We start from the raw sequence: 26,228 nt of genomic DNA on the forward strand, positions 1-26,228 counted from the left end.
CATTAAAAGAAGAAGGGAAGTAACCCCAGAAAAGGACTTGCTGCCTCAAGCCCTAATGGAGGGGGATTGCCCTTCTAAACATTAAAAACTTCGACACTCTCCCCTCCTCCCATCCCATCAATCATCACCAGATCTTCATTAAAGGTAAGTGTCAATTATTCTATTGTGTTTATTCTATTTTTATTATTGCTATTGTAATTATTCTATTGCATTAAACTTAATATTTCATGTGGTAAAAGTTTTTTTTTTCATACTTTTGGGTGTCTTGCACGGATTAATTTGATTTCCATTATTTCGTATGGGGAAAATTGATTCACTTTCCGATAATTTTGCTTTACGATTAGCTCTCAGGAACGGATTAATGACGTGAACCGGGGGTCCACTATATATGGAGAGTAAAAGGTGAAGAGAGTGGTGAGAGAGTGCAAAAGGAGAGCAGATGATAGAGTGGGAGAGGCACTGTCAAGAAATTTTTATGAAAATAAGAAAAATTTTTGGAGTGAGTTAAGCAAGTTAAGAAAGCCTAGGGAACGAATGGATTTGTCAGTTAAAAACGGAGTAGGGAAGTTAGTAGATGGGGAGATGGAGGTTTTGGGTAGATGGCAAGAATATTTTGAGGAACTTTTAAATGTCGACGAAGAAAGGGAGGCGGTAATTTCATGCACTGGCCAGGGATGTATACCATCTTATAGGAGTGAAGAAGAACAGGATGTGAGTGTGGGGTAAGTGCATGAAGCATTATGTAGAATGAAAGGGGATAAAACAGCTGGAACTGATAGGATCATGACAGAAATGTTAAAAGCAGGGGAGGGGATATAGTGTTGGAGTGGTTGGTATTCTTGTTTAATAAATCATATGAAAGAAGGGAAGGTACCTAGGGATTGGCAGAAAGCATGTATAGTCCCTTTATATAAAGGGAAGGGGGACAAAAAAGATTGTAAAAATTATAGAAGAAAAAGTTTACTGAATATACCAGGAAAAGTGTACGGTAGGGTTATGTAATTGAAAGAATTAGAGGTATGACAGAATGTAGGATTGCTGGTGAGCAGGGAGGTTTTAGAGTGGGTAGGGGATGTGTAGATCAAGTGTTTACATTGAAGCATATATGTGAAAAGTATTTAGATAAAGGTAGGGAAGTTTTTATTGTATTTATGGATTTAGAAAAGGCATATGATAGAGTGGATAGGGGAGCAATGTGGCAGATTTTTTTTTTTTTTTTTTTTTTTTTAAACAAGTCGGCCGTCTCCCACCGAGGCAGGGTGACCCAAAAAAGAAAGAAAATCCCCAAAAAGAAAATACTTTCATCATCATTCAACACTTTCACCACACTCGCACATTATCACTGTTTTTGCAGAGGTGCTCAGAATACAACAGTCTAGAAGCATAAACATATAAAGATACACAACCTATCCCTCCAAACTGCCAATATCCCAAACCCCTCCTTTAAAGTGCAGGCATTGTACTTCCCATTTCCAGGACTCAAGTCCGACTATATGAAAATAACCGGTTTCCCTGAATCCCTTCACTAAATATTACCCTGCTCACACTCCAACAGATCGTCAGGTCCCAAGTACCATTCGTCTCCATTCACTCCTATCTAACACGCTCACGCACGCTTGCTGGAAGTCCAAGCCCCTTACCCACAAAACCTCCTTTACCCCCTCTCTCCAACCCTTTCGAGGACGACCCCTACCCCGCCTTCCTTCCCCTATAGATTTATATGCTTTCCATGTCATTCTACTTTGATCCATTCTCTCTAAATGACCAAACCACCTCAACAACCCCTCTTCTGCCCTCTGACTAATACTTTTATTAACTCCACACCTTCTCCTAATTTCCACACTCCGAATTTTCTGCATAATATTTACACCACACATTGCCCTTAAACAGGACATCTCCGCTGCCTCCAACCGTCTCCTCGCTGCTGCATTTACCACCCAAGCTTCACACCCATATAAGAGTGTTGGTACTACTATACTTTCATACATTCCCTTCTTTGCCTCCATAGATAACGTTTTTTGACTCCACATATACCTCAACGCACCACTCACCTTTTTTCCCTCATCAATTCTATGATTAACCTCATCCTTCATAAATCCATCCGCCGACACGTCAACTCCCAAGTATCTGAAAACATTCACTTCTTCCATACTCCTCCTCCCCAATTTGATATCCAATTTTTCTTTATCTAAATCATTTGACACCCTCATCACCTTACTCTTTTCTATGTTCACTTTCAACTTTCTACCTTTACACACATTCCCAAACTCATCCACTAACCTTTGCAATTTTTCTTTAGAATCTCCCATAAGCACAGTATCATCAGCAAAAAGTAACTGTGTCAATTCCCATTTTGAATTTGATTCCCCATAATTTAATCCCACCCCTCTCCCAAACACCCTAGCATTTACTTCCTTAACAACCCCATCTATAAATATATTAAACAACCATGGTGACATTACACATCCCTGTCTAAGACCTACTTTTACCGGGAAATAGTCTCCCTCTCTTCTACACACCCTAACCTGAGCCTCACTATCTTCATAAAAACTCTTTACAGCATTTAATAACTTACCACCTATTCCATATACTTGCAACATCTGCCACATTGCTCCTCTATCCACTCTATCATATGCCTTTTCTAAATCCATAAATGCAATAAAAACTTCCCTACCTTTATCTAAATACTGTTCACATATATGCTTCAATGTAAACACTTGATCTACACATCCCCTACCCACTCTGAAACCTCCTTGCTCATCCGCAATCCTACATTCTGTCTTACCTCTAATTCTTTCAATTATAACCCTACCGTACACTTTTCCTGGTATACTCAGTAAGCTTATTCCTCTATAATTTTTACAGTCTCTTTTGTCCCCTTTCCCTTTATATAAAGGGACTATACATGCTCTCCGCCAATCCCTAGGTACCTTCCCCTCTTTCATACATTTATTGAACAAAAGTACCAACCACTCCAACACTATATCCCCCCCTGCTTTTAACATTTCTGTCATGATCCCATCAGTACCAGCTGCTTTACCCCTTTTCATTTTACGTAATGCCTCACGTACCTCCCCCACACTTACCTTCTGCTCTTCTTCACTCCTAAAAGATGGTATACCTCCCTGACCAGTGCATGAAATTACTGCCTCTGTTTCTTCCTTAACATTTAAAAGTTCCTCAAAATATTCTCGCCATCTACCTAATACCTCCATCTCCCCATCTACTAACTCCCCTACTCTGTTTTTAACTGACAAATCCATATTTTCCCTTGGCTTTCTTAACTTGTTTAACTCACTCCAAAATTTTTTCTTATTTTCATTAAAATTTCTTGACAGTGCCTCTCCCACTCTATCATCTGCTCTCCTTTTGCACTCTCTCACCACTCTCTTTACCTTTCTTTTACTCTCCATATATTCTGCTCTTCTTATAACACTTCTGCTTTGTAAAAACCTCTCATAAGCTACCTTTTTCTCTTTTATCACACCCTTTACTTCATCATTCCACCAATCACTCCTCTTTCCTCCTGCACCCACCCTCCTATAACCACAAACTTCTGCCCCACATTCTAATACTGCATTTTTAAAACTATTCCAACCCTCTTCAACCCCCCCATTACTCATCTTTGCACTATCCCACCTTTCTGCCAATAGTCGCTTATATCTCGCCCGAACTTCCTCCTCCCTTAGTTTATACACTTTCACCTCCCTCTTACTTGTTGTTGCCACCTTCCTCTTTTCCCATCTACCTCTTACTCTAACTGTAGCTACAACTAAATAATGATCCGATATATCAGTTGCCCCTCTATAAACATGTACATCCTGGAGCCTACCCATCAACCTTTTATCCACCAATACATAATCTAATAAACTACTTTCATTACGTGCTACATCATACCTTGTATATTTATTTATCCTCTTTTTCATAAAATATGTATTACTTATTACCAAATTTCTTTCTACACATAGCTCAATTAAAGGCTCCCCATTTACATTTACCCCTGGCACCCCAAATTTACCTACTACTCCCTCCATAACATTTTTACCCACTTTAGCATTGAAATCCCCAACCACCATTACTCTCACACTTGATTCAAAACTCCCCACGCATTCACTCAACATTTCCCAAAATCTCTCTCTCTCCTCTACACTTCTCTCTTCTCCAGGTGCATACACGCTTATTATAACCCACTTTTCACATCCAATCTTTATTTTACTCCACATAATCCTTGAATTAATACATTTATAGTCCCTCTTTTCCTGCCATAGCTTATCCTTCAACATTATTGCTACTCCTTCTTTAGCTCTAACTCTATTTGAAACCCCTGACCTAATCCCATTTATTCCTCTCCATTGAAACTCTCCCACCCCCTTCAGCTTTGTTTCACTTAAAGCCAGGACATCCAGCTTCTTCTCATTCATAACATCCACAATCATCTCTTTCTTATCATCTGCACAACATCCACGCACATTCAGACTTCCCACTTTGACAATTTTCTTCTTCTTATTCTTTTTAGTAATCTTTACAGGAAAAGGGGTTACTAGCCCATTGTTCCCGGCATTTTAGTTGACTTTTACAACACGCATGGCTTACGGAGGAAAGATTCTTATTCCACTTCCCCATGGATATAAAAGGAAAATTAATAAGACCAAGAACTATTAAGATAAAATCAAAGAAAACTCAGATGAGTGTGTATGAATAAATGTGTATATGTATGTGTAGTGTGACCTAAGTGTAAGTAGAAGTAGCAAGACATGCCTGTAATCTTGCATATTTATGAGACAGACAAAAGACATCAGCAATCCTACCATCATGTAAAACAATTACAGGCTTTCGTTTTACACTCACTTGGCAGGACGGTAGTACCTCCCTGGGTGGTTGCTGTCTACCAACCTACTATTAATGTGGCAGATGTTGCAAGTATATGGAATAGGTGGTAAGTTACTAAATGCTGTAAAGAGTTTTTATGAAGATAGTGAGGCTCAGGTTAGGGTGTGTAGAAGAGAGGGAGACTACTTCCCGGTGAAAGTAGGTCTTAGACAGGGATGTGTAATGTCACTATGGTTGTTTAATATACAGTGGTCCCTTGATAATCATCGGGCTCGATAGTCGTCCTTTTCGGAAATCGTCACATTATTTTCGTCCAAACATTGGCTCGCAAATGGTCAGTTGACTTGCTAATCGTCATTCGTCCTGGACGCATACTCAGGGCTCTGAACCGCCTCGGCCTCCCTTCCCAGCCAGTGTGCCATTGTTTACCAGTGAGTGACAGTCCCCTCACTTGTTCATACGAAATATTTCATAATATTCCATTCATTTTAGTGCTTGCAAGTGCTAAATAAGCTACCATGGCTCCAAAGAAAGCTCCTAGTGCCAAGCCTTTGGTAAAGAAGGTGAGAAATACGATAGAATTTAAGAAAAACATCATTGAACAATATGAAAGTGGCATACATGTGGCTGAACTGGCCAGGATATATAACAAACCCCATACAACCATATCTTCCATTGTGGCAAAGAAAAAGGAAATCAAGAAAGCTGTTGTTGCTTGGAGAAAATTGTGGCCAGATTGTGTCCACAAGAAGGATTTTGAAGGGTTTGTGGCTGACCCTGATGACCCTATGTCAGTTGTAAAATCTATTGTGGCATTGGGGAGTTCCATGGGGTTGGATGTGAGTTTGGAGGATGTGGAAGAGTTGGTGGAGGACCACAACGAACAGCTAACCGCTGAGGAGCTGCAAGAGATTCAGCAGGAATAGCAACAGATTGCAGCTCAGAATCTTGCTGCAGAGGAAGAGGAAGAGAGATGGAAGAAGGTGCCTTCTTCAGAAATTGAGGAGATTTTTGAAATGTGGGGTAGGATGGAAAGATTTATGGAGAAACATCACCCTGAGAAGGATGTCGCAAACCATATTGGCAACTTGTACAGTGACAGTGTCTTGGCCCATTTTAGGGAAGTTTTAAAGAGACGCCAGAAACAGAGCTCCCTGGACACTTCTTTTTGCGAGACAGGACTCCAGTGACTCTCAAGCTGGTCCTAGTGGCATTAAGAAACAGAGAAGTATGTAACCCCAGAAAAGGACTTGGTACCTGAGGTGTTGATGGAAGGGGATTGCCCTTCCAAACAGTAACTAATCCAATCTCTCTCCTCCTCCAGTCTTCCATACACTAAGAAGAATTGCCAATAAAGGTAAGTGTTATGCTGTTAATGTTTCATTCATCATGTCCCATTGTATTGTTTATGTACTACATCTGTATTTCATGTAAAAAAAATTTTTGTTTTAATACTTCTGGGTGTCAAGAACGGATTAATTGTATTTACATTATTTCTTATGGGGAAAATTGATTCGAAAATAGTCTATTTCAATAATCGTCGCACTTCCAGGAACGGATTAACAATGATAAACGAGGGACCACTGTATTTATAGATGGGGTTGTAAAAGAAGTAAATGCTAGGGTGTTCGGGAGAGGGGTGGGATTAAATTATGGGGAATCAAATGCAAAATGGGAATTGACAGAGTTGCTTTTTGCTGATGATACTATGCTCATGGGAGATTCTAAGGAAAAATTGCCAAGGTTAGTGGACGAGTTTGGGAGTGTGTGTAAAGGTAGAAAGTTGAAAGTGAACATAGAGAAGAGTAAGGTGATGACTGTATCAAATGATTAAGATAAAGAAAAATTGGATATCAAATTGGGGAGGAGGAGTATGAAAGAAGCGAATGTTTTCAGATACTTGGGAGTTGACATGTCGGCGAATGGATTAATGAAGGATGAGGTTAATCATAGAATTGATGAGGGAAGAAAGGTGAGTGGTGCGTTGAGGTATATATGGAGACAAAAAAAGTGTTATCTATGAAGGCAAAGAAGGGAATGTATGAAAGTATAGTAGTACCAGCACACTTACATGGGTGTGAAGCTTGGGTTGTGAATGCAGCAGCGAGGAGGCGGTTGGAGGCAGTGGAGATGACCTGTCTAAGGGCAATGTGTGGTGTAAATATTATGCAGAAAATTCGGAGTGTGGAAATTAGGAGAAGGTATGGAGTTAATAAAAGTATTAGTCAGAGAGCTGAAGAGAGGGTTGTTGAGGTGGTTTGGTCATTTAGAGTGGATCAAAGTAGAATGACATGGAGAGCGTTTAAATCTGTAGGGGAAGGAAGGTGGGGTAGGGGTCATCCTCGCAAAGGTTGGAAGGAAGGGGTAAGGGAAGTTTTGTGGGCAAGGGCCTTGGACTTCCAGCAGGCGTGCGTGAATGTGTTTGATAGGAGTGAATGGGGGCGAATGGTATTTGGGACCCGACGATCTGTTGGAGTGTGAGCAGGGTAATATTTAGTGAAGGGATTCAGGGAATCCGGTTATTTTTATATAGGTGGACTTGAGTCCTGGAAATGGGAAGTACAATGCCTGCACTCTAGAGGAGGGGTTCAGGATATTGGCAGTTTGGTGGGATATGTTGTGTATCTTTATATGTATATGCTTCTAAGCTGTTGTGTTCTGAGCACCTCTGCAAAAACACTGATTATGTGTGAGTGAGGTGAAAGTGTTGAATGATGATGCAAGTATTTCTTTTTGGGGATTTTCTTTATTTTTGGGACACGCTTCCTCGGTGGGAGATGGCCGCCTTGTTAAAAAATAAAAATAATTTGTTAAAACATCATTTCTTCTAAAATTTACATGAGAATGGAAATTTTTTATTTTTTTTTTTTTTTATTATCACACCGGCCGATTCCCACCAAGGCAGGGTGGCCCGAAAAAGAAAAACTTTCACCATCATTCACTCCATCACTGTCTTGCCAGAAGGGTGCTTTACACTACAGTTTTTAAACTGCAACATTAACACCCCTCCTTCAGAGTGCAGGCACTGTACTTCCCATCTCCAGGACTCAAGTCCGGCCTGCCGGTTTCCCTGAATCCCTTCATAAATGTTACTTTGCTCACACTCCAACAGCACGTCAAGTATTAAAAACCATTTGTCTCCATTCACTCCTATCAAACACGCTCACGCATGCCTGCTGGAAGTCCAAGCCCCTCGCACACAAAACCTCCTTTACCCCCTCCCTCCAACCCTTCCTAGGCCGACCCCTACCCCGCCTTCCTTCCACTACAGACTGATACACTCTTGAAGTCATTCTGTTTCGCTCCATTCTCTCTACATGTCCGAACCACCTCAACAACCCTTCCTCAGCCCTCTGGACAACAGTTTTGGTAATCCCGCACCTCCTCCTAACTTCCAAACTACGAATTCTCTGCATTATATTCACACCACACATTGCCCTCAGACATGACATCTCCACTGCCTCCAGCCTTCTCCTCGCTGCAACATTCATCACCCACGCTTCACACCCATATAAGAGCGTTGGTAAAACTATACTCTCATACATTCCCCTCTTTGCCTCCAAGGACAAAGTTCTTTGTCTCCACAGACTCCTAAGTGCACCACTCACTCTTTTTCCCTCATCAATTCTATGATTCACCTCATCTTTCATAGACCCATCCGCTGACACGTCCACTCCCAAATATCTGAATACGTTCACCTCCTCCATACTCTCTCCCTCCAATCTGATATTCAATCTTTCATCACCTAATCTTTTTGTTATCCTCATAACCTTACTCTTTCCTGTATTCACCTTTAATTTTCTTCTTTTGCACACCCTACCAAATTCATCCACCAATCTCTGCAACTTCTCTTCAGAATCTCCCAAGAGCACAGTGTCATCGGCAAAGAGCAGCTGTGACAACTCCCACTTTGTGTGTGATTCTTTATCTTTTAACTCCACGCCTCTTGCCAAGACCCTCGCATTTACTTCTCTTACAACCCCATCTATAAATATATTAAACAACCACGGTGACATCACACATCCTTGTCTAAGGCCTACTTTTACTGGGAAAAAATTTCCCTCTTTCCTACATACTCTAACTTGAGCCTCACTATCCTCGTAAAAACTCTTCACTGCTTTCAGTAACCTACCTCCTACACCATACACTTGCAACATCTGCCACATTGCCCCCCTATCCACCCTGTCATACGCCTTTTCCAAATCCATAAATGCCACAAAGACCTCTTTAGCCTTATCTAAATACTGTTCACTTATATGTTTCACTGTAAACACCTGGTCCACACACCCCCTACCTTTCCTAAAGCCTCCTTGTTCATCTGCTATCCTATTCTCCGTCTTACTCTTAATTCTTTCAATTATAACTCTACCATACACTTTACCAGGTACACTCAACAGACTTATCCCCCTATAATTTTTGCACTCTCTTTTATCCCCTTTGCCTTTATACAAAGGAACTATGCATGCTCTCTGCCAATCCCTAGGTACCTTACCCTCTTCCATACATTTATTAAATAATTGCACCAACCACTCCAAAACTATATCCCCACCTGCTTTTAACATTTCTATCTTTATCCCATCAATCCCGGCTGCCTTACCCCCTTTCATTTTACCTACTGCCTCACGAACTTCCCCCACACTCACAACTGGCTCTTCCTCACTCCTACAAGATGTTATTCCTCCTTGCCCTATACACGAAATCACAGCTTCCCTATCTTCATCAACATTTAACAATTCCTCAAAATATTCCTTCCATCTTCCCAATACCTCTACCTCTCCATTTAATAACTCTCCTCTCCTATTTTTAACTGACAAATCCATTTGTTCTCTAGGCTTTCTTAACTTGTTAATCTCACTCCAAAACTTTTTCTTATTTTCAACAAAATTTGTTGATAACATCTCACCCACTCTCTCATTTGCTCTCTTTTTACATTGCTTCACCACTCTCTTAACTTCTCTCTTTTTCTCCATATACTCTTCCCTCCTTGCATCACTTCTACTTTGTAAAAACTTCTCATATGCTAACTTTTTCTCCCTTACTACTCTCTTTACATCATCATTCCACCAATCGCTCCTCTTCCCTCCTGCACCCACTTTCCTGTAACCACAAACTTCTGCTGAACACTCTAACACTACATTTTTAAACCTACCCCATACCTCTTCGACCCCATTGCCTATGCTCTCATTAGCCCATCTATCCTCCAATAGCTGTTTATATCTTACCCTAACTGCCTCCTCTTTTAGTTTATAAACCTTCACCTCTCTCTTCCCTGATGCTTCTATTCTCCTTGTATCCCATCTACCTTTTACTCTCAGTGTAGCTACAACTAGAAAGTGATCTGATATATCTGTGGCCCCTCTATAAACATGTACATCCTGAAGTCTACTCAACAGTCTTTTATCTACCAATACATAATCCAACAAACTACTGTCATTTCGCCCTACATCATATCGTGTATACTTATTTATCCTCTTTTTCTTAAAATATGTATTACCTATAACTAAATGGAAATGTTGGTCTTTATTTATTCTACTGTACCACTGTGGAGACAATTTGTACACAATGTAAGGTGTTCGTGCGAATGTTCATGAGCCATAACCAGACACATCATCTGTTTGTTTACATAGTGGGTGGGGAGGCCAGGCTGGCTTCCCTACACTACCCTACCTACTACACAACTTTCTACAAATAAATACTTTTCACCTTTCACCCTACATTAAGACTACAAATATTTTAAGGTGAGTAATGAGTGTATTGTATATACATTTTATCACTATGGAGCTTTAAGCATCATTGTAGTATATTATGTGTGGGTGGCGTGACCAGGAGGGCTACCACACCTAACTTCTTAGAGTAAATACTACTCACCTTTTGCCCTACATTAAGACTACAGATATTTAGAGGTAAATAGTAAGTGTATTGTGTGTGTGTTTTACTTTTTCATTGTTTTAATGCCTATTCTATTGCTAACTTAATATTTGTTAGTGTAAACTTGTTATCTGGCATTTATATGCATTTATAAGTGGAAAAAAGGCGTTCTGCTTTCTGGCGATGTCTGCTTTCCAGCAGTAGCCTGGATCCTAACCTGCCTTATAAGTGGGGCCCTACTATACATAGCTTGAAATTGAGCTCAAAGTAGTGGGAATGTTCGATTTTTGCCGATACATGTCCAACTGGTGGGTCTGATATGCATTAATGAATGTGATGATATTATTTATACAATTATTACAATATTGAATGACAGTAAATCTTCTATTTCTTGTGTGAATAAAAAAACCAAATGGAATTCATGTGTAAAGCCTGGGAACTTAACTAATGAACAGAGGAAATGTTATTTTAGTACCAAAAATGGCTGCATTATTCTAAACCCTACAGTGGAACCTTGGTTTTCGTCATTAATTCGTTCCAGAAAGCCTGATGAAAACCGAATTCGACGAAAACTGAAGCAACATTTCCCATAAGATTTTTTTTTTTTTAACAAGTCGGCCGTCTCCCACCGAGGCAGGGTAACCCAGAAAGAAAGAAATATCCCCAAAAAGAAAATACTTTCATCTTTCAACACTTTCACCTCACACATAATCACTGTTTTTGCAGATGTGCTCGGAATACAGCAGTTTAGAAGCATATACATACGTATAAACATACACATCATATCCATCCAAACTGCCAATATCCCAGACCCCTCCTTTAAAGTGCAGGCATTGTACTTCCCATTTCCAGGACTCAAATCTGGCTATATAAAAATAACCAGTTTCCCTGAATCCCTTCACTAAATATTACCCTGCTCACACTCCAACAGCTCTTCAAGTCCCAAATTCCATTCATCTCCATTCACTTCTATCTAACATGCTCATGCACGCTTGCTGGAAGTCCAAGGCCCTTGCCCACAAAACCTCCTTTACCCCGCATTCCTTCCCCTACAGATTTATACGCTCTCCATGTCATTCTACTTTGATCCATTCTCTCTAAATGACCAGACCACCTCAATAACCCCTCTGACTAATACTTTTATTAACTCCACACCTCCGAATTTCCACACTCCGAATTTTCTGCATATTATTTACACCACATATTGCCCTTAGACAGGACATCTGCACTGCCTCCAACCGCCTCCTCGCTGCTGCATTCGCAACCCAAGCTTCACACCCATACAAGAGTGTTGGTACTACTATACTTTCATACATTCCCTTCTTTGTCTCCACATATACCTCAACGCACCACTCACTTTTTTTCCCTTGTCAATTCTATGATTAACCTCATCCTTCATAAATCCATCTGCCGACACGTCAACTCCCAAATATCAGAAAACATTCACTTCTTTCATACTCCTCCTCCCCAATTTGATATCCAATTTTTCTTTATCTAAATCATTTGATACCCTCATCACCTTACTCTTATCTATGTTCACTTTCAACTTTCTACCTTTACACACACTCCCAAACTCATCCACTAACCTTTGCAATTTTTCTTTAGAATCTCCCATAAGCACAGTATCATCAGCAAAAAAGTAACTGTGTCATTTCCCATTCTGTATTTGATTCCCCATAGTTTATTTATTTATTTATTTATTTATTTATTTATTTATTTATTTATTTAGTAATTTGAGCATACATACAGAGGTACAAAAAAATACAGGTAAGAGCAGCATGCCAAAGCCACTTATATGCATATCATTACGGGCTGGCTTAAAATTAACTTAAGATTAACTAAGCAATGATGAAATCAGTGATAAGACATTATTGTAAACAGATAACTATAAAGCACAAATGAGTATACAAAGACAGGTCATATGGTTGCATGCATTGCTGTACATTCAGTCGAATGGAGTATTCTGTTAGATTGGGTTTTAGGTTTAACATTTATGTGATATAATTGTGAGAAACATTTAAGATATACAATTTACAAGATCCAGTTATTCAGTATTTATTTGGTTTTGGGTGAGTAAGTGATCTTTGAGAAGAGACTTGAGTTTATAAACAGGTAGTGTTTCTTTTATATTTACAGGTAATGAATTCCAGATTTTAGGGCCTTTTATGTACATTGAGTTTTTGCATAGCGTGAGATGGACACGAGGAGCATCAAAGAGTGATCTGTGCCTTGTGTTATGGTCATGTGTTCTGTTGAGGTTGGCAAGGAGATGTTTGAGGGGAGGGTTAATATCAGAGTTAAGGGTTCTATGTATGTAATAGGTGCAATAATAAGTATGGACGTTTTGTATGGTGAGTAGGTTGAGTGTTTTGAATATTGGTGGAGTGTGCTGCCTGTAGTGAGAATTTGTTATCATTCTAACTGCAGCCTTTTGTTGGGTAATTAGTGGTCTGAGATGGTTAATTGTTGTTGAGCCCCATGCACAAATTCCATAGGTGAGATAGGGGTAAATAAGAGAGTGATATAGGGCCAGGAGGGCTGACTGTGGAGCATAGTACCGTATCTTCGATAGTATGCCTACAGTCTTGGAAATTTTCTTAGAAATTTGTTGTATATGTGTATGAAATTTGAGTCTATTATCAAGGTGGATTCCTAAGAATTTTCCCTCTGTTAGCTTTGTGATAGGTGATCCGTTTATCATTATGTTAAGAGGGACATCTGTAGCTCTGTTACCAAACTGAATGAAGTAGGTTTTGTCAATGTTTAGTGTAAGTTTGTTAGTCCTCATCCAGGTAGATATTTTCTGTAATTCGGTATTTACAGTATTGGCTAGCGTGACTGGGCTCGGGTGGGAGAAGACGTATGTAGTGTCATCTGCAAATAGTGTGGGTTTGAGTAATTGCGAAGCATTTGGTAGGTCATTTATGTATAGGAGAAAGAGAAGAGGGCCAAGGACACTTCCCTGTGGGACACCAACTGTAATTGGTTGTGCAGAAGAGCTTGCCCCATTTGCGTACACATATTGGCTTCTGTTGCTGAGGTATGACTTGAGGTAGTTGAGGGAGTGCCCTCTTATACCATAGTGTGACAATTTTACGTGGAGCAAGTCATGGTCAACTGTATCAAAAGCTTTACGTAAGTCAATGAAGATCCCCAGTGGGACTTCTTTTTTCTCTATTGCAGTGTATATATGTTCTAGCATGTGTATAATAGCATCATTAGTATTTTTATTAGGCCTGAATCCAAATTGGCAGGGGTTGAGTATGTTTTGGGAGATAAGGTAGGAGTAGATTCGTTTATGAATTAATTTTTCGAAGATTTTTGAGAGAGGGTGTAAGTTGGATATTGGCCTATAGTTATTCAACTCTGTTTGGTCTCCTCCTTTGTGGATCGGGGTGACCCTTGCTATTTTGAGTACTGTAGGGAAGGTGGAGGATTCAATGGATTTGTTAAAGAGTGTTGCAATGATTGGTGATAGCACTTGTGACACTTTTTTGTATATAAAGGGTGGTAAGGTATTTAAATCTCCTGCCTTGTTTTTTAGTGCGTTGATAATAAGGGAGACTTCGTATGGGTTAGTCGGAGCTAGGAACAGTGTGTTCGGGTAGTTGCCGGTGAGGTAGTCATTTGGTGGGGTATCTGAGCTTGGGATTTTATTGGCAAGGTTTTGTCCTATAGTGGAGAAGAAATCATTGAGTCTGTTTGCTGTTTCTGTTGGTGGGAGTTGGGGTTCATCTGATTTTGCTAATTTTATTTCGCTATTTCGTGATATCTTTTTTGTTCCCAGAATTTCTGATAGGGTTTTCCAGGTCTTTTTTATATCACCTCGTAAGTTGGATAATCTGTTCTCATAATACAATTTTTTTGCCCTTCTTATCAGGCTGGTTAGGATTGACGAGTAACGTTTTGTTTGGTCTCTGGTTATGTGACCCCTCAAGGAAGGTTCCTTGATGTTGGTGAGGGGCTCTTGATTTAGGGAATTGGATCTGTGCTCCAGTTCCCCGAATTAAGCCTGAATGCCTTCCACATCCCCCCCCCAGGCGCTGTATAATCCTCCGGGTTTAGCGCTTCCCCCTTGATTATAATAATAATAATAATCTGGTTATGTGACCCATTCTGTACTGTTTTTTCATATTGGTGTTTTGTATTTATGGATTTGAGAATGCTGTGTGTTAGCCAGGGACTGTTCAGTCTCTTAGCTGTCATCTGTTTAGTTTTTTTAGGGCAGTGCTTGTTATAGAGGTATTGGGTCTTTTTTAGAAAATTATTAAAACATTCGTCAATATCTGTATAGATTTCTAGCTCAGTGTGCCAGTCAATGTTTGCTACTGCTGTTGTGAAGTTATTAATGGCTGCCTCATTGTGAAGTCTGAAGGTGACTTTAGTAGTGTCTTGGGGTAGTTTACCAAGAGTTGTTATGAGGAAAGTAGGGTAGTGGTCTGTGGTATTATCTGTAATTATGCCTGATTTTAAAGGGAATATGGTGTTGGTCCAGATGTGGTCAAGTAGGGAAACACTAGTCTCCGTAACTCTTGTAGGTTTTGTTACTGTTGGTAGCAACATACAGTTACTCATTGTGTTTGTGAATTCAGTAACGTGTGGGTCCTGGTCTTGCAGGAGATTTATATTGAAGTCACCTGAGAGTAGTAAGTGATCTTTGTTCATGCGTGCATCAGTTATCATACTTCCTAGGTTTTGACTAAATTGGCTAATGTTTGACTGTGGAACTCTGTAGATGTTTATCAATGTGAGAGGTTTTTGTAGGTATTTGGATTTGAATTTGGCTATTATATATTCCCCATGTTCATCCCTTGTGCAAGTATTAGTGATACATTCTAGTTGGTCTGAGTAGTATATGGCTGTGCCACCCCCTTGTTGGTCTGGCCTACAGTTGTGTATGGCTGTGTAACCAGGAATGGCATAGACATCTGTACTATCAGGCTTTAGCCAGGTTTCAGTTAGTGTAATGATGGACATATTGGCATGTAAGGAATTTAGTAATGCTATGAGGTCATCGTAATGCTTGCTTAAAGATCTGATATTGTAGTTAAAGATAGTTATGTTGTTGTTGGCACTGAGAAGTGCCTTTGATTGTTCTGCAGTGTAGTAATTACAGTAACTGTTTGATTCATTTAAGTCATTATATAAGAAGTTGGTATCGGGATCAATGCTTGTAATCATAAGATTTGTAGTGAATCTATAGTTAGAATTAAGTATAAAACAAAGTAAATAGTCTTAAGCTAAAAAATAGCACCTGAATTATTTAACAAATGTAAAATAATGATAAAATAGTAACGTACACTATATGCACCACACGTATATATGTATTAAGGGCACTTATCTAATCTGTTACAGAAATGTCAGCTTTTCTAAGGAAGGTAGAGAAATCATGTTCATTTGAGATAGTATATTGTTGTCCTGTTGATGTTTTCCTTACTAGTATTTTCCCATCTCGCGTGAAACACTGATGTATTTTGTTTTCCTGTTTAAGTTTTCTCAGCCTGAACAGAAGGTTTTGATGTTTTCTTGTTAGACACTCATTTATGTACACTCCATTTTTCATTGTAATTGCTGATTTAATTAGGTCCTTTCTTTTATCGTATGAATGAAGTCGGATCATTATACTGTGTTTACTTCCTGGTTTTCCTAGCAAACGTGTTTCTTTGATTTCATTGTTTTGCACGATGACTTGTACGTGGTCCTGTTTAATCCCACCCCTCTCCCAAACACCCTAGCATTTACTTCTTTTACGACCCCAACTATAATTATATTAAACAACCGTGGTGACATTACACATCCCTGTCTAAGACCTACTTTTACCGGGAAGTAGTCTCCCTCTCTTCTACACACCCTAACCTGAGTCTCACTACCCTCGTAAAAACTCTTTACCCTATCCACTCTATCATATGTGTTTCAAAATCCATAAATGCAATGAAAACTTCCCTACCTTTATCTAAATACTGTTCACATACATGCCTCAATGTAAACACTTGATCTACACATCCCCTACCCATCACCAATCTTCAATAAAGGTAAGTAAAAATGTTATTTTATATGTATTATTATTATTATATATTATCACACTGGCCGATTCCCACCAAGGCAGGGTGGCCCGAAAAAGAAAAACTTTCACCATCATTCACTCCATCACTGTCTTGCCAGAAGGGTGCTTTACACTACAGTTTTTAAACTGCAACATTAACACCCCTCCTTATGTATTACTATACATAATTAAAAACTATAGTATTTGTTGTATGTAAAACTAATTAATCTCTATTAAATGTATTTTTTGTGTGAATATTTTTGGGTTTCTGGAACGGATTAATTGTACAGTGGACCCCCGGTTTACGATATTTTTTCATTCCAGAAGTATATTCAGGTGCCAGTACTGACCGAATTTGTTCCCATAAGGAATATTGTGAATTAGATTAGTCCATTTCAGACCCCGAAACATACACGTACAAACGCACTTACATAAATACACTTACATAATTGGTCACATTGGGAGGTGATCGTAAAGCGGGGGGTCCACTGTATTTCCATTATTTCTTATGGGAGATACAGTGGACCCCCGCATAACGATTACCTCCGAATGCGACCAATTATGTAAGTGTAATTATGTAAGTGCGTTTGTACGTGTATGTTTGGGGGTCTGAAATGGACTAATCTACTTCACAATATTCCTTATGGGAACAAATTCGGTCAGTACTGGCACCTGAACATACTTCTGGAGTGAAAAAATATCGTTAACCGGGGGTCCACTGTATTGCTTCAAATTTCAGACTTTTCGGATTTAGAACTAGCTCCTGGAACGAATTAAGTTCGATTTTTGAGGTTCCACTGTACATTATTATTATATATGTATTATTATTATACATTATTATTATTATTATTGTATTATATTATACTATTATTATTATACATATTATTATACATCTTCTTCTTTCAACAAACCGGCCGTATCCCTTCTGTTCCACTTCCCCATGGAGATAAGATGAAATAAACAAGAATAAGAACTAGAAAGAAAATAGCAGAAAACCCAGAGGGGTGTGTATATATATGCTTGTACATGTATGTGTAGTGTGACCTAAGTGTAAGTAGAAGTAGCAAGACGTACCTGAAGTCTTGCATGTTTATGAGACAGAAAAAAGGACACCAGCAATCCTACCATCATGTAAAACAATTACAGGCTTTCGTTTTACACTCACTTGGCAGGACGGTAGTACCTCCCTGGGTGGTTGCTGTCTACCAACCTACTACCTATAATTATTATACATATTATTATTATATAATTTGTAATTTTTATTCACACAAAAAATATAAGATTTACTGTTATTCCTTATTGCAATAATTGTATAAATGATATCAACCCATTCACGACTGCATATTGGAATGGACAGTGGAATGAACATTTGTTTACTCTGAAACAGCCAAGCAATTGACCATTTGTCCTAGGTTGAGGGCAATTTCAAGGCATTTTTCGTCGTGAAAGCAATCAAAATCATATCTATTTCTGTAATATATCTTCCATTCTATCAAATGAGACCAAAAAAACGAGAATACAACCATAAAAACCATTCGAAATTACCACTAAGGGGTGGCTAATTGCTGAGAAGTGAACTCCGTTATTTATGCTTAGATTTCTTTCATTTTTGGTGTACATTAAGAAGCATCTTTCCATCATACATTGCCCAAGTTTCAATAAGATAGTCCAACAAACAAATGAGATACAATTCCCAAGATCAAGAGCAAGAGCCCCTCACCAGTGTCAAGGAACCTGCCTTGAGGTCTGCTTGCTTGTGGAAATTTCGCTCGCGTATGGAAGCAAAAATTCAACCCATCAAACTTGCACGTGGACACGCTTGCAAGTAGAGGTTCCACTGTACTATGTACAGTGGACCTCCGCATAACGATCACCTCCGAATGCGACCAATTATGTAAGTGTATTTATGTAAGTGCGTTTGTACGTGTATGTTTGGGGGTCTGAAATGGACTAATCTATTTCACAATATTCCTTATGGGAACAAATTCGGTCAGTACTAGCACCTGAACATACTTCTGGAGTGAAAAAATATCGTTAACCGGGGGTCCACTGTACTGATAACTGGTACACAAGCCCCTCACTCGGTGATTTTTTGCGAGTGAATATGACAGATGTGTGTGGCACAGTGCGTGGAAATCGTGAACATATATCCAGGTTCGATGCTGGCACTCGTACCGGTGAGGTGCAGGTGTTTGCTGCCAATGACATCGTGGCATTTTGGTGGCGTGACAAACGAGATGTCACACTGTTGTCATCAGTTCACTGAAACAAAATGACAGACACTGGCAGGCAGCATAGAGAGACCAATGAACCCATTCTAAACCTGCAGCTGTGATGGACTACACCCTCAATGGACAAATGTGATATGCAAATTGAGTGTGCTGATTGTGTTTGCAGGAGTTATAAGTTGCAAATAAAACTCTTTTTTTCATCTTGTGGACATTTCCATGCTGAATGCTTATAATGTGTATAAGTTGAAGACCAGAAACAAACCACCATATGGTCAGTTTTGTTTGTCTGTCATCAGACAAATATTATTCAAGTACCAAGTAACAACACCTGCAATAGAACAACACCTGCAATAGAACAACACCTGCAATAGAACAACGCCTGCGAACTGATCACCAACTACCCTCTTGTCTGAGGCATGGTGGTCACTTCCTAATACAACTGCCTGCTACTGCTTTGAAGAAAAAGGCTCAGAGGTGTTTTGTCTGTGCACATACAAAAAAACACCCACGAGAACGCAGAGACACTCGTTTTATGTGTGAGGAGTGTGAAACACCATTGTGCTTGACACCATGTTTCAAAGAGTTCCACAGGCTGCAGAACTTCTAGAAACATGTCTAATGACTGTATTGTATATATATTGTGTATATAAAATTTAGAAAAATAGTAATAAACAACAATTTATGTTGTTCGTTTGTGTAAATGTTTTGTAAACAATGTAATGACAACAGTGTTTGTGCAGTTATTGTGTCGTATAGAAAATGTAAATACATACAAAATAGTGCTCATATTGAACTCACAGGCCACAAAAGTTACCTGAAAAGAAAAAATATTAAAAAATAATAGAAAAAAAATAGAAAAAAATAAATAAATGATTACCGGGTGAATGGCAGTCAGCGATGATATCATATGCAGTTCAATTTCCGTCAACTTCACACCTCCATATCTTGGTAAGTATTGATGGCAAAAATTTTTTTAGCTTAAAATGTTTAGAAAAAATAACCTCTTTTTTTCATAAGAAAAAATAATTTTTTTTTTTTTCGAATATTTTTCGACCCTGAGAACAAGTCTGGGAGAGGGCCTGTCGACCCACAAAGGGTTAAGAATACAAGTTTAAAGTTAGCATTTGTATGTTGTTTCATAGCCTGGATCTGAGTTAGTAGAGATAACTGCTGCAGTAATGTGAGATTCAGTGGTGGTTGTGTCAAGGCCTAACACTAGTTTAGTTCACGATTTATCAGTGTTTCTGTATTTTGGATTTTTTTTAAAGTGACAAAATTCCTCCATCTTGTCAGGTATGGGTGAGAGTACCAATGCAGGCACCAGAGGAGATTGCTGCCCAGCATCGCTCGGATAAGAAGCAGAGTGTAGATGGCTTCGCTATAGATACATGGACTTGGTGGAACAAGTAAGAAGCATAGTACAACTTAATGTAGAAATTGCTTAAAACAATTGAACATTTTTTTTTTTTTTTTTTCAACAAGTCGGTCGTCTCCCACCGAGGCAGGGTGACCCAAAAAAAAAGAAAGAAAGTCCCCAAAAAGAAAATACTTTCATCATCATTCAACACTTTCACCACACTCACACATTATCACTGCTTTTGCAGAGGTGCTCAGAATATAACAGTTTAGAAGCATATACGTATAGAGATACACAACATATCCCTCCAAACTGCCAATATCCCAAACCCCTCCTTTAAAGTGCAGGCATTGTACTTCCCATTTCCAGGACTCAAGTCCGACTATATGAAAATAACCGGTTTCCCTGAATCCCTTCACTAAATATTACCCTGCTCACACTCCAACAGATCGTCAGGTCCCAAGTATCATTCGTCTCCATTCACTCCTATCTAACACGCTCATGCACGCTTGCTGGAAGTCCAAGCCCCTCACCCACAAAACCTCCTTTACCCCCTCTTTCCAACCCTTTCGAGGACGACCCCTACCCCTCTTTCCTTCCCCTATAGATTTATATGCTTTCCATGTCATTCTACTTTGATCCATTCTCTCTAAATGACCAAACCACCTCAACAACCCCTCTTCTGCCCTCTGACTAATGCTTTTATTAACTCCACACCTTCTCCTAATTTCCACACTCCGAATTTTCTGCATAATATTTACACCACACATTGCCCTTAGACAGGACATCTCCACTGCCTCCAACCGTCTCCTCGCTGCTGCATTTACCACCCAAGCTTCACATCCATATAAGAGTGTTGGTACTACTATACTTTCATACATTCCCTTCTTTGCCTCCATAGATAACGTTTTTTGACTCCACATATACCTCAACGCACCACTCACCTTTTTTCCCTCATCAATTCTATGATTAACCTCATCCTTCATAAATCCATCCGCCGACACGTCAACTCCCAATTGAACATGTTTTATGAAAATGTACAGTTTTGTATGGTAACCCTTTCATTGTCTTTTATGTAAATCTACGTTGTTGACACCAGTGTCACTCACTACATTTTAAGCACAGTACCCTCAGATATGCTGTGAATGGTAAATTTTTGCACAGTATGAAAAGTTATCCCGCCCCATGTGGTGCATGATGGAAAAGCAAACCTCTGACTTTGTGTTTGGTTTAACCCTTACAGTGTCAGCTCCGTTGTATCCCAGCTTTGAAGCCAATTTTGGTCCTGTAGTATGACACCGTGACCTCAGCTCATTCAGATAAGCTGTGAGCAGTAAATTTGGGCCTAGATTTGAGAGAATGGATCTGTGTGATAAGTGTGCATCATATAAAAAAAATCCTGCAGCACACAGTGCATGAGAAATAACCTGCTACAGGTCCTTCATCGCAAATCCAGCATCATTGGGACCTGTAGTGTGCCGGATTACTGAGTTTGCCAGATTACAGAGTATAGTTAGGTTAGAATACACTTAATAAAATTAACCAACTTGACTGATGCAAAAATTGAACATTTCCGGTTGTGAAGGCTTACTCAGCCCTGTAACAACTTCAGTCAGTATTACTAAGGCTGGCTCCTCCTCAGGAAAATTAATGCATAGAAAAAGAACAAAAACTGACAAACATAAACACTTTATTATTTAGAAAATATAAAATATAAAACACTTAAATATGAAATGTTGATCCTACATTAAAGAAAATGAAAAATGAAAAATATAAATGATATCTGAATTCAACGCTAATATATATATATATATAAAACTTGGGTGTCTGGTGTTGGTGACACTTCGTGTAGTTGAAATCGTAGCCGTTGCTGATGATGTGGGGGGGGGGGTCGCAGGTGTTGGTGACAACCCACCGGCTCATTCTTCACAGTCTATAGCCGTAAATAATCTATCCAGATGACAGGAAAGCAGGTTCTTTACCGCTGCAATGATGAGGGGTTATGTCCTTCAACTTCATACATGTGCACAGGTAAGTAGATAAAACATGGGACGTCTCAGGACGTTAGTCCGTCTCCTTCAATTCTACTCGTTGGTTGGCAGGTGACCCATTCTGTCATTCCAAGCTGGAAAGAGAGACAGGTTACCCACTGCTTAAGAAATCACTCCATGATAAGTACAATACCTAAAAGATGTGGTGATTATTAAGACATGTAACATAGAGCAAGACTGAAAGGACTAAGTTTATTATTGGTCAAAAGTGAAGCTTTCAACCAATAAGTCCACAAGAATATGAGTAGGCATGTACTTACAGTAGTGCTGGGAGCTGTGAGTCGAGTGATTACAGTTTGGCCGGAGCCCCACACGTGACCTTTCGAGGGGAAGGAAGAGGGAGGGGAAGGGATAGCGGGAGCTAGACTGACCCTACCTTAACAAGCAACCGGCAATCAAACTAACACTTTCGGGGAGGGGGAAAAAGGGGGGGAATAGTGGGAGCTGGACTTACCCTACCTTAACAAGTAGCTGGCAATGAAACTATTGTTACTATATACTCCCTCGCTACTCCAACCTATTGAACTTTTCCCTCACACTGGTACTTTGAGTTCAATTTCAAGGTACTTTTCGTCATGAAAACAATCAAAATCATGTCTATTTCTGTAATATATCTTCCATTCTATCAAATGAGTCCAAAAAAATGAGAATACAACCATAAGAACCATACGAAAATATACTGCAAAGAGGCGGCTAATGGCTCAGAAGTGAACTCCCTTATTTATCATCAGTCTTCTTTATTTTTGTTGTACGTTAAGAAGCATTTTTCCATCATACATTGCCCAAGTTTCAATGAGATAGCCCAACAAATAACCGAGAAAAAAAAAATATTTCCCAAAAATCATGTATGGCAAGCCCAAGCCAGGTACTGGAAATAAGTCACTTTGTCTGACTTTTCTGGGTTATCCTAGGTTCTCTCTACATACACTGCTATGTATGATAATCTGTGTAACTGTATTTGTGTATACCTGAATAAACTTACTTCTAGTCTGTCAACTAAGTACAAGAAACCGCCCATTCACTTACTTCAACTACCCAATAAAGTGGTCAGAAATTGGCAGTTTGACCAATTTCACACAAATTTCAACAGATGCCAGTTTCAAAATAGGGTCCAGAATAAACAATGCAGACATTCCTGGCACTAAAATAACATTTTCTCTGTTCATTAGTCATGGCTTCAGGCCCCTCTTATATTACTCTTGCTTACCATTTGGAATTTTTATTCACACAAAAAAATAGAAGATTTACTGTTATGCAGACTACTGCATTATTGTAATAATTGTACAGTGGACCCCTGGTATTTGATATTAATCCGTTCCTGAGAGCTCATCGAATACCGAAAATATCGAAAACCAAATCAATTTTCCTCATAAGAAATAATGGAAATAAAATTAATCCGTGCAAGACACCCAAAAGTATGAAAAAAAAAATTTTACTACATGAAATATTAAGTTTAATGCAAAAGAATAATTACAATAACAATAAAATAATTGACACTTACTTTTAATGAAGATCTGGTGATGATTGATGGGATGGGAGGAGGGGAGAGGTGTTAGGACTTGAGGTAGCAAGTCCTTTTCCGGGGTTACTTCCCTTCTTTTAATGCCACTAGGACCAGCTTGAGAGTCACTGGACTTCTGTCGCACAACATAACTGGCAGCCTAACCATGCCTAATCACACTATGTATGCCACTACGATTCTTAAATCTTTCAAACCAACCTTTGCTGGCCTTAAATTCACTCACATCACCACTAGTTGCAGGCAATTTCTTTACCAATTCTTCATGCAACTGCCTAGCCTTTTCACAAATGATCGCTTGAGAGATGCTATCTCCTGCTATCTGTTTTTCATTTATCCACACCAATAACAATCTCTCAACATTTTCTAACACTTGCGGTCGCTGCTTCGTAATCACAGTTGCACCTTTTGCAAGAACAGCTTCCTTGATTGCCGTTTTCCTGGTCACTATAGTAGAGATGGTTGATTGGGGTTTATTATACAACCTAACCAGCTCCGACACACGCACTCCACTTTCGTACTTTGCAATTATCTCTTTCTTCATTTCATAAGTCATTAGCAACTTTTTTCTCGAAGGGTTGGCACTAGAAGCTTTCTTAGGGCCCATGGTGACTTATTTTGCAGAAAGAAGCACCAAACTCAGTGATAATATGGAATGTACCGAATGTATCCTTAGATGCGCGCACACTGGCTGGCTTGTAAACACTGGCACACACGGGGCAGTTCAGGCCACATGTAGACAGGTCTCGTATGAATCGTATCGAATACCGGGTTTTCAATCGAATACTGAGGAAAATTTTTTGCGATATAGTGCATCGAATACCGGATTTATCGAATACCGATGCCATCGAATACCGGGGGTCCACTGTATAAATAATGTCAACCCAGACTACGTATTGGAATTTGGACTGGCAGGCAGACAGGTATTGGATGGTGATGTCATTTGTTTACTCTTGAACTTCGCTAAAGAACAGAACATTTTCGCTACTGTGAGCGCAATTTCAAGGCACTTTTTTTCATGAAAGCAATCGAAATCATATCTATTTCTGTAATATACATTTCATTCTTTCAAATGAGACTGAAAAATGAGAATATAACCATAAAAACATACAAAAATATACCGCTAAGTGGCCGCTAATGGCTGAGAAGTGAACTCCGCTATTTATGGTCTGATTTCTTTCATTTTTGGTGTATGTTAAGAAGTATCTTTTCATCATACATTGCCCAAGTTTCAATAAGATAACCCAACAAACAACTGAGAAAATATAATAATAATAATAATAATATCTTTATTTACTACACGTACATGTACAAGGTATACAGACATAGCTGACATCAGTGACATACTACTATACAGAATGCCACTTGTTATGCAGAGTATATCAAGAAAATTAGGTCAGTGTCCGAGGATAACACCCACACTAGTTGGCTAAAACACCCAGGTACCCATTCATTGATGGGTAAACATAGACAACAGGTGTAAAGAAACACGCCTAATGTTTCTACCCTGGCTGGGAATCGAATATTTACCAAAAATCATATATGGCTAACCCAAGCCAGGTACTAGAAATAAGCCACGTTGACTTTTTTGGGTTATCCTAGGTTCTCTACACATATGCTGCTATGTGTGATAATCTATATAGAGAAAATAACTTTTTTGTTATAGGTCTATGGTGCAGTACGAGTGTATATCACAGCCCTGTGCTATACACCGTTTTCTCTAATATAAGCCCTCAGGACAGGGATAGGACAATGGTATTTGTATACCATATATCCTCTTCATACCTTCGTCGAATTGCTCGGTGTTATGCCAAATATTATTTATTCTGGAATATTTAACATGTTTTATGTTATTTATATTGTTTATTATGTCATATTAGATCAGTTGTGATAGACTAATAAGCTGTAGTGTTGATATTAGCGTAATAATAAAACATATTCTCCTGCATCATGAGACTGAGCTCATGGCACCCGACAGTGGCTTCTAAGCCACCTTATCTTTAATGGACAATGTACTGTGTTGGTGCTTTACATAATGAGAAGCATTTCTTTTATTCATTGGAACCATGGCTAGGGCTAAAAGTAAGCAGGTTAAAACAATAAATGGAGAAAAAGAAATTGGAATGACTTGTGCAGCAAGTAGCGCCACCAAACAGTACCAGCAGGTTGGTGTGGCGACCCTGGAAATTTGAAATTATGCTAGCCAAAATTAGTGCAGAATAACTGATTGCCGGATTTGTGATGGCAGACCTGTACTGTGTTTTTGGTTTAAAACAGAATTTGCGGTGTGTTTTCATATGGTTTTTTGGTTGTATTCTTGGTTTCTTGG

At 39.2% G+C, this 26,228-nt stretch overlaps 1 protein-coding gene across 3 annotated transcripts in view; it reads left to right on the top strand.

Moving 5' to 3' along the window:
- Window positions 1–26,228, top strand: part of csul (protein arginine N-methyltransferase 5) — a 160,928-nt gene that overhangs the window by 31,127 nt on the left and 103,573 nt on the right. For all 3 annotated transcript variants that reach the window (XM_070084649.1, XM_070084651.1, XM_070084650.1), the window contains exon 4: window positions 20,266–20,378. In XM_070084649.1, the coding sequence (XP_069940750.1) occupies window positions 20,266–20,378 (113 nt within the window). The remainder of the gene's footprint in view (window positions 1–20,265; window positions 20,379–26,228) is intronic.

The sequence above is a fragment of the Cherax quadricarinatus genome, chromosome 13 (genome assembly GCF_038502225.1).
Source record: "Cherax quadricarinatus isolate ZL_2023a chromosome 13, ASM3850222v1, whole genome shotgun sequence".
NCBI lineage: Eukaryota > Metazoa > Arthropoda > Malacostraca > Decapoda > Parastacidae > Cherax > Cherax quadricarinatus.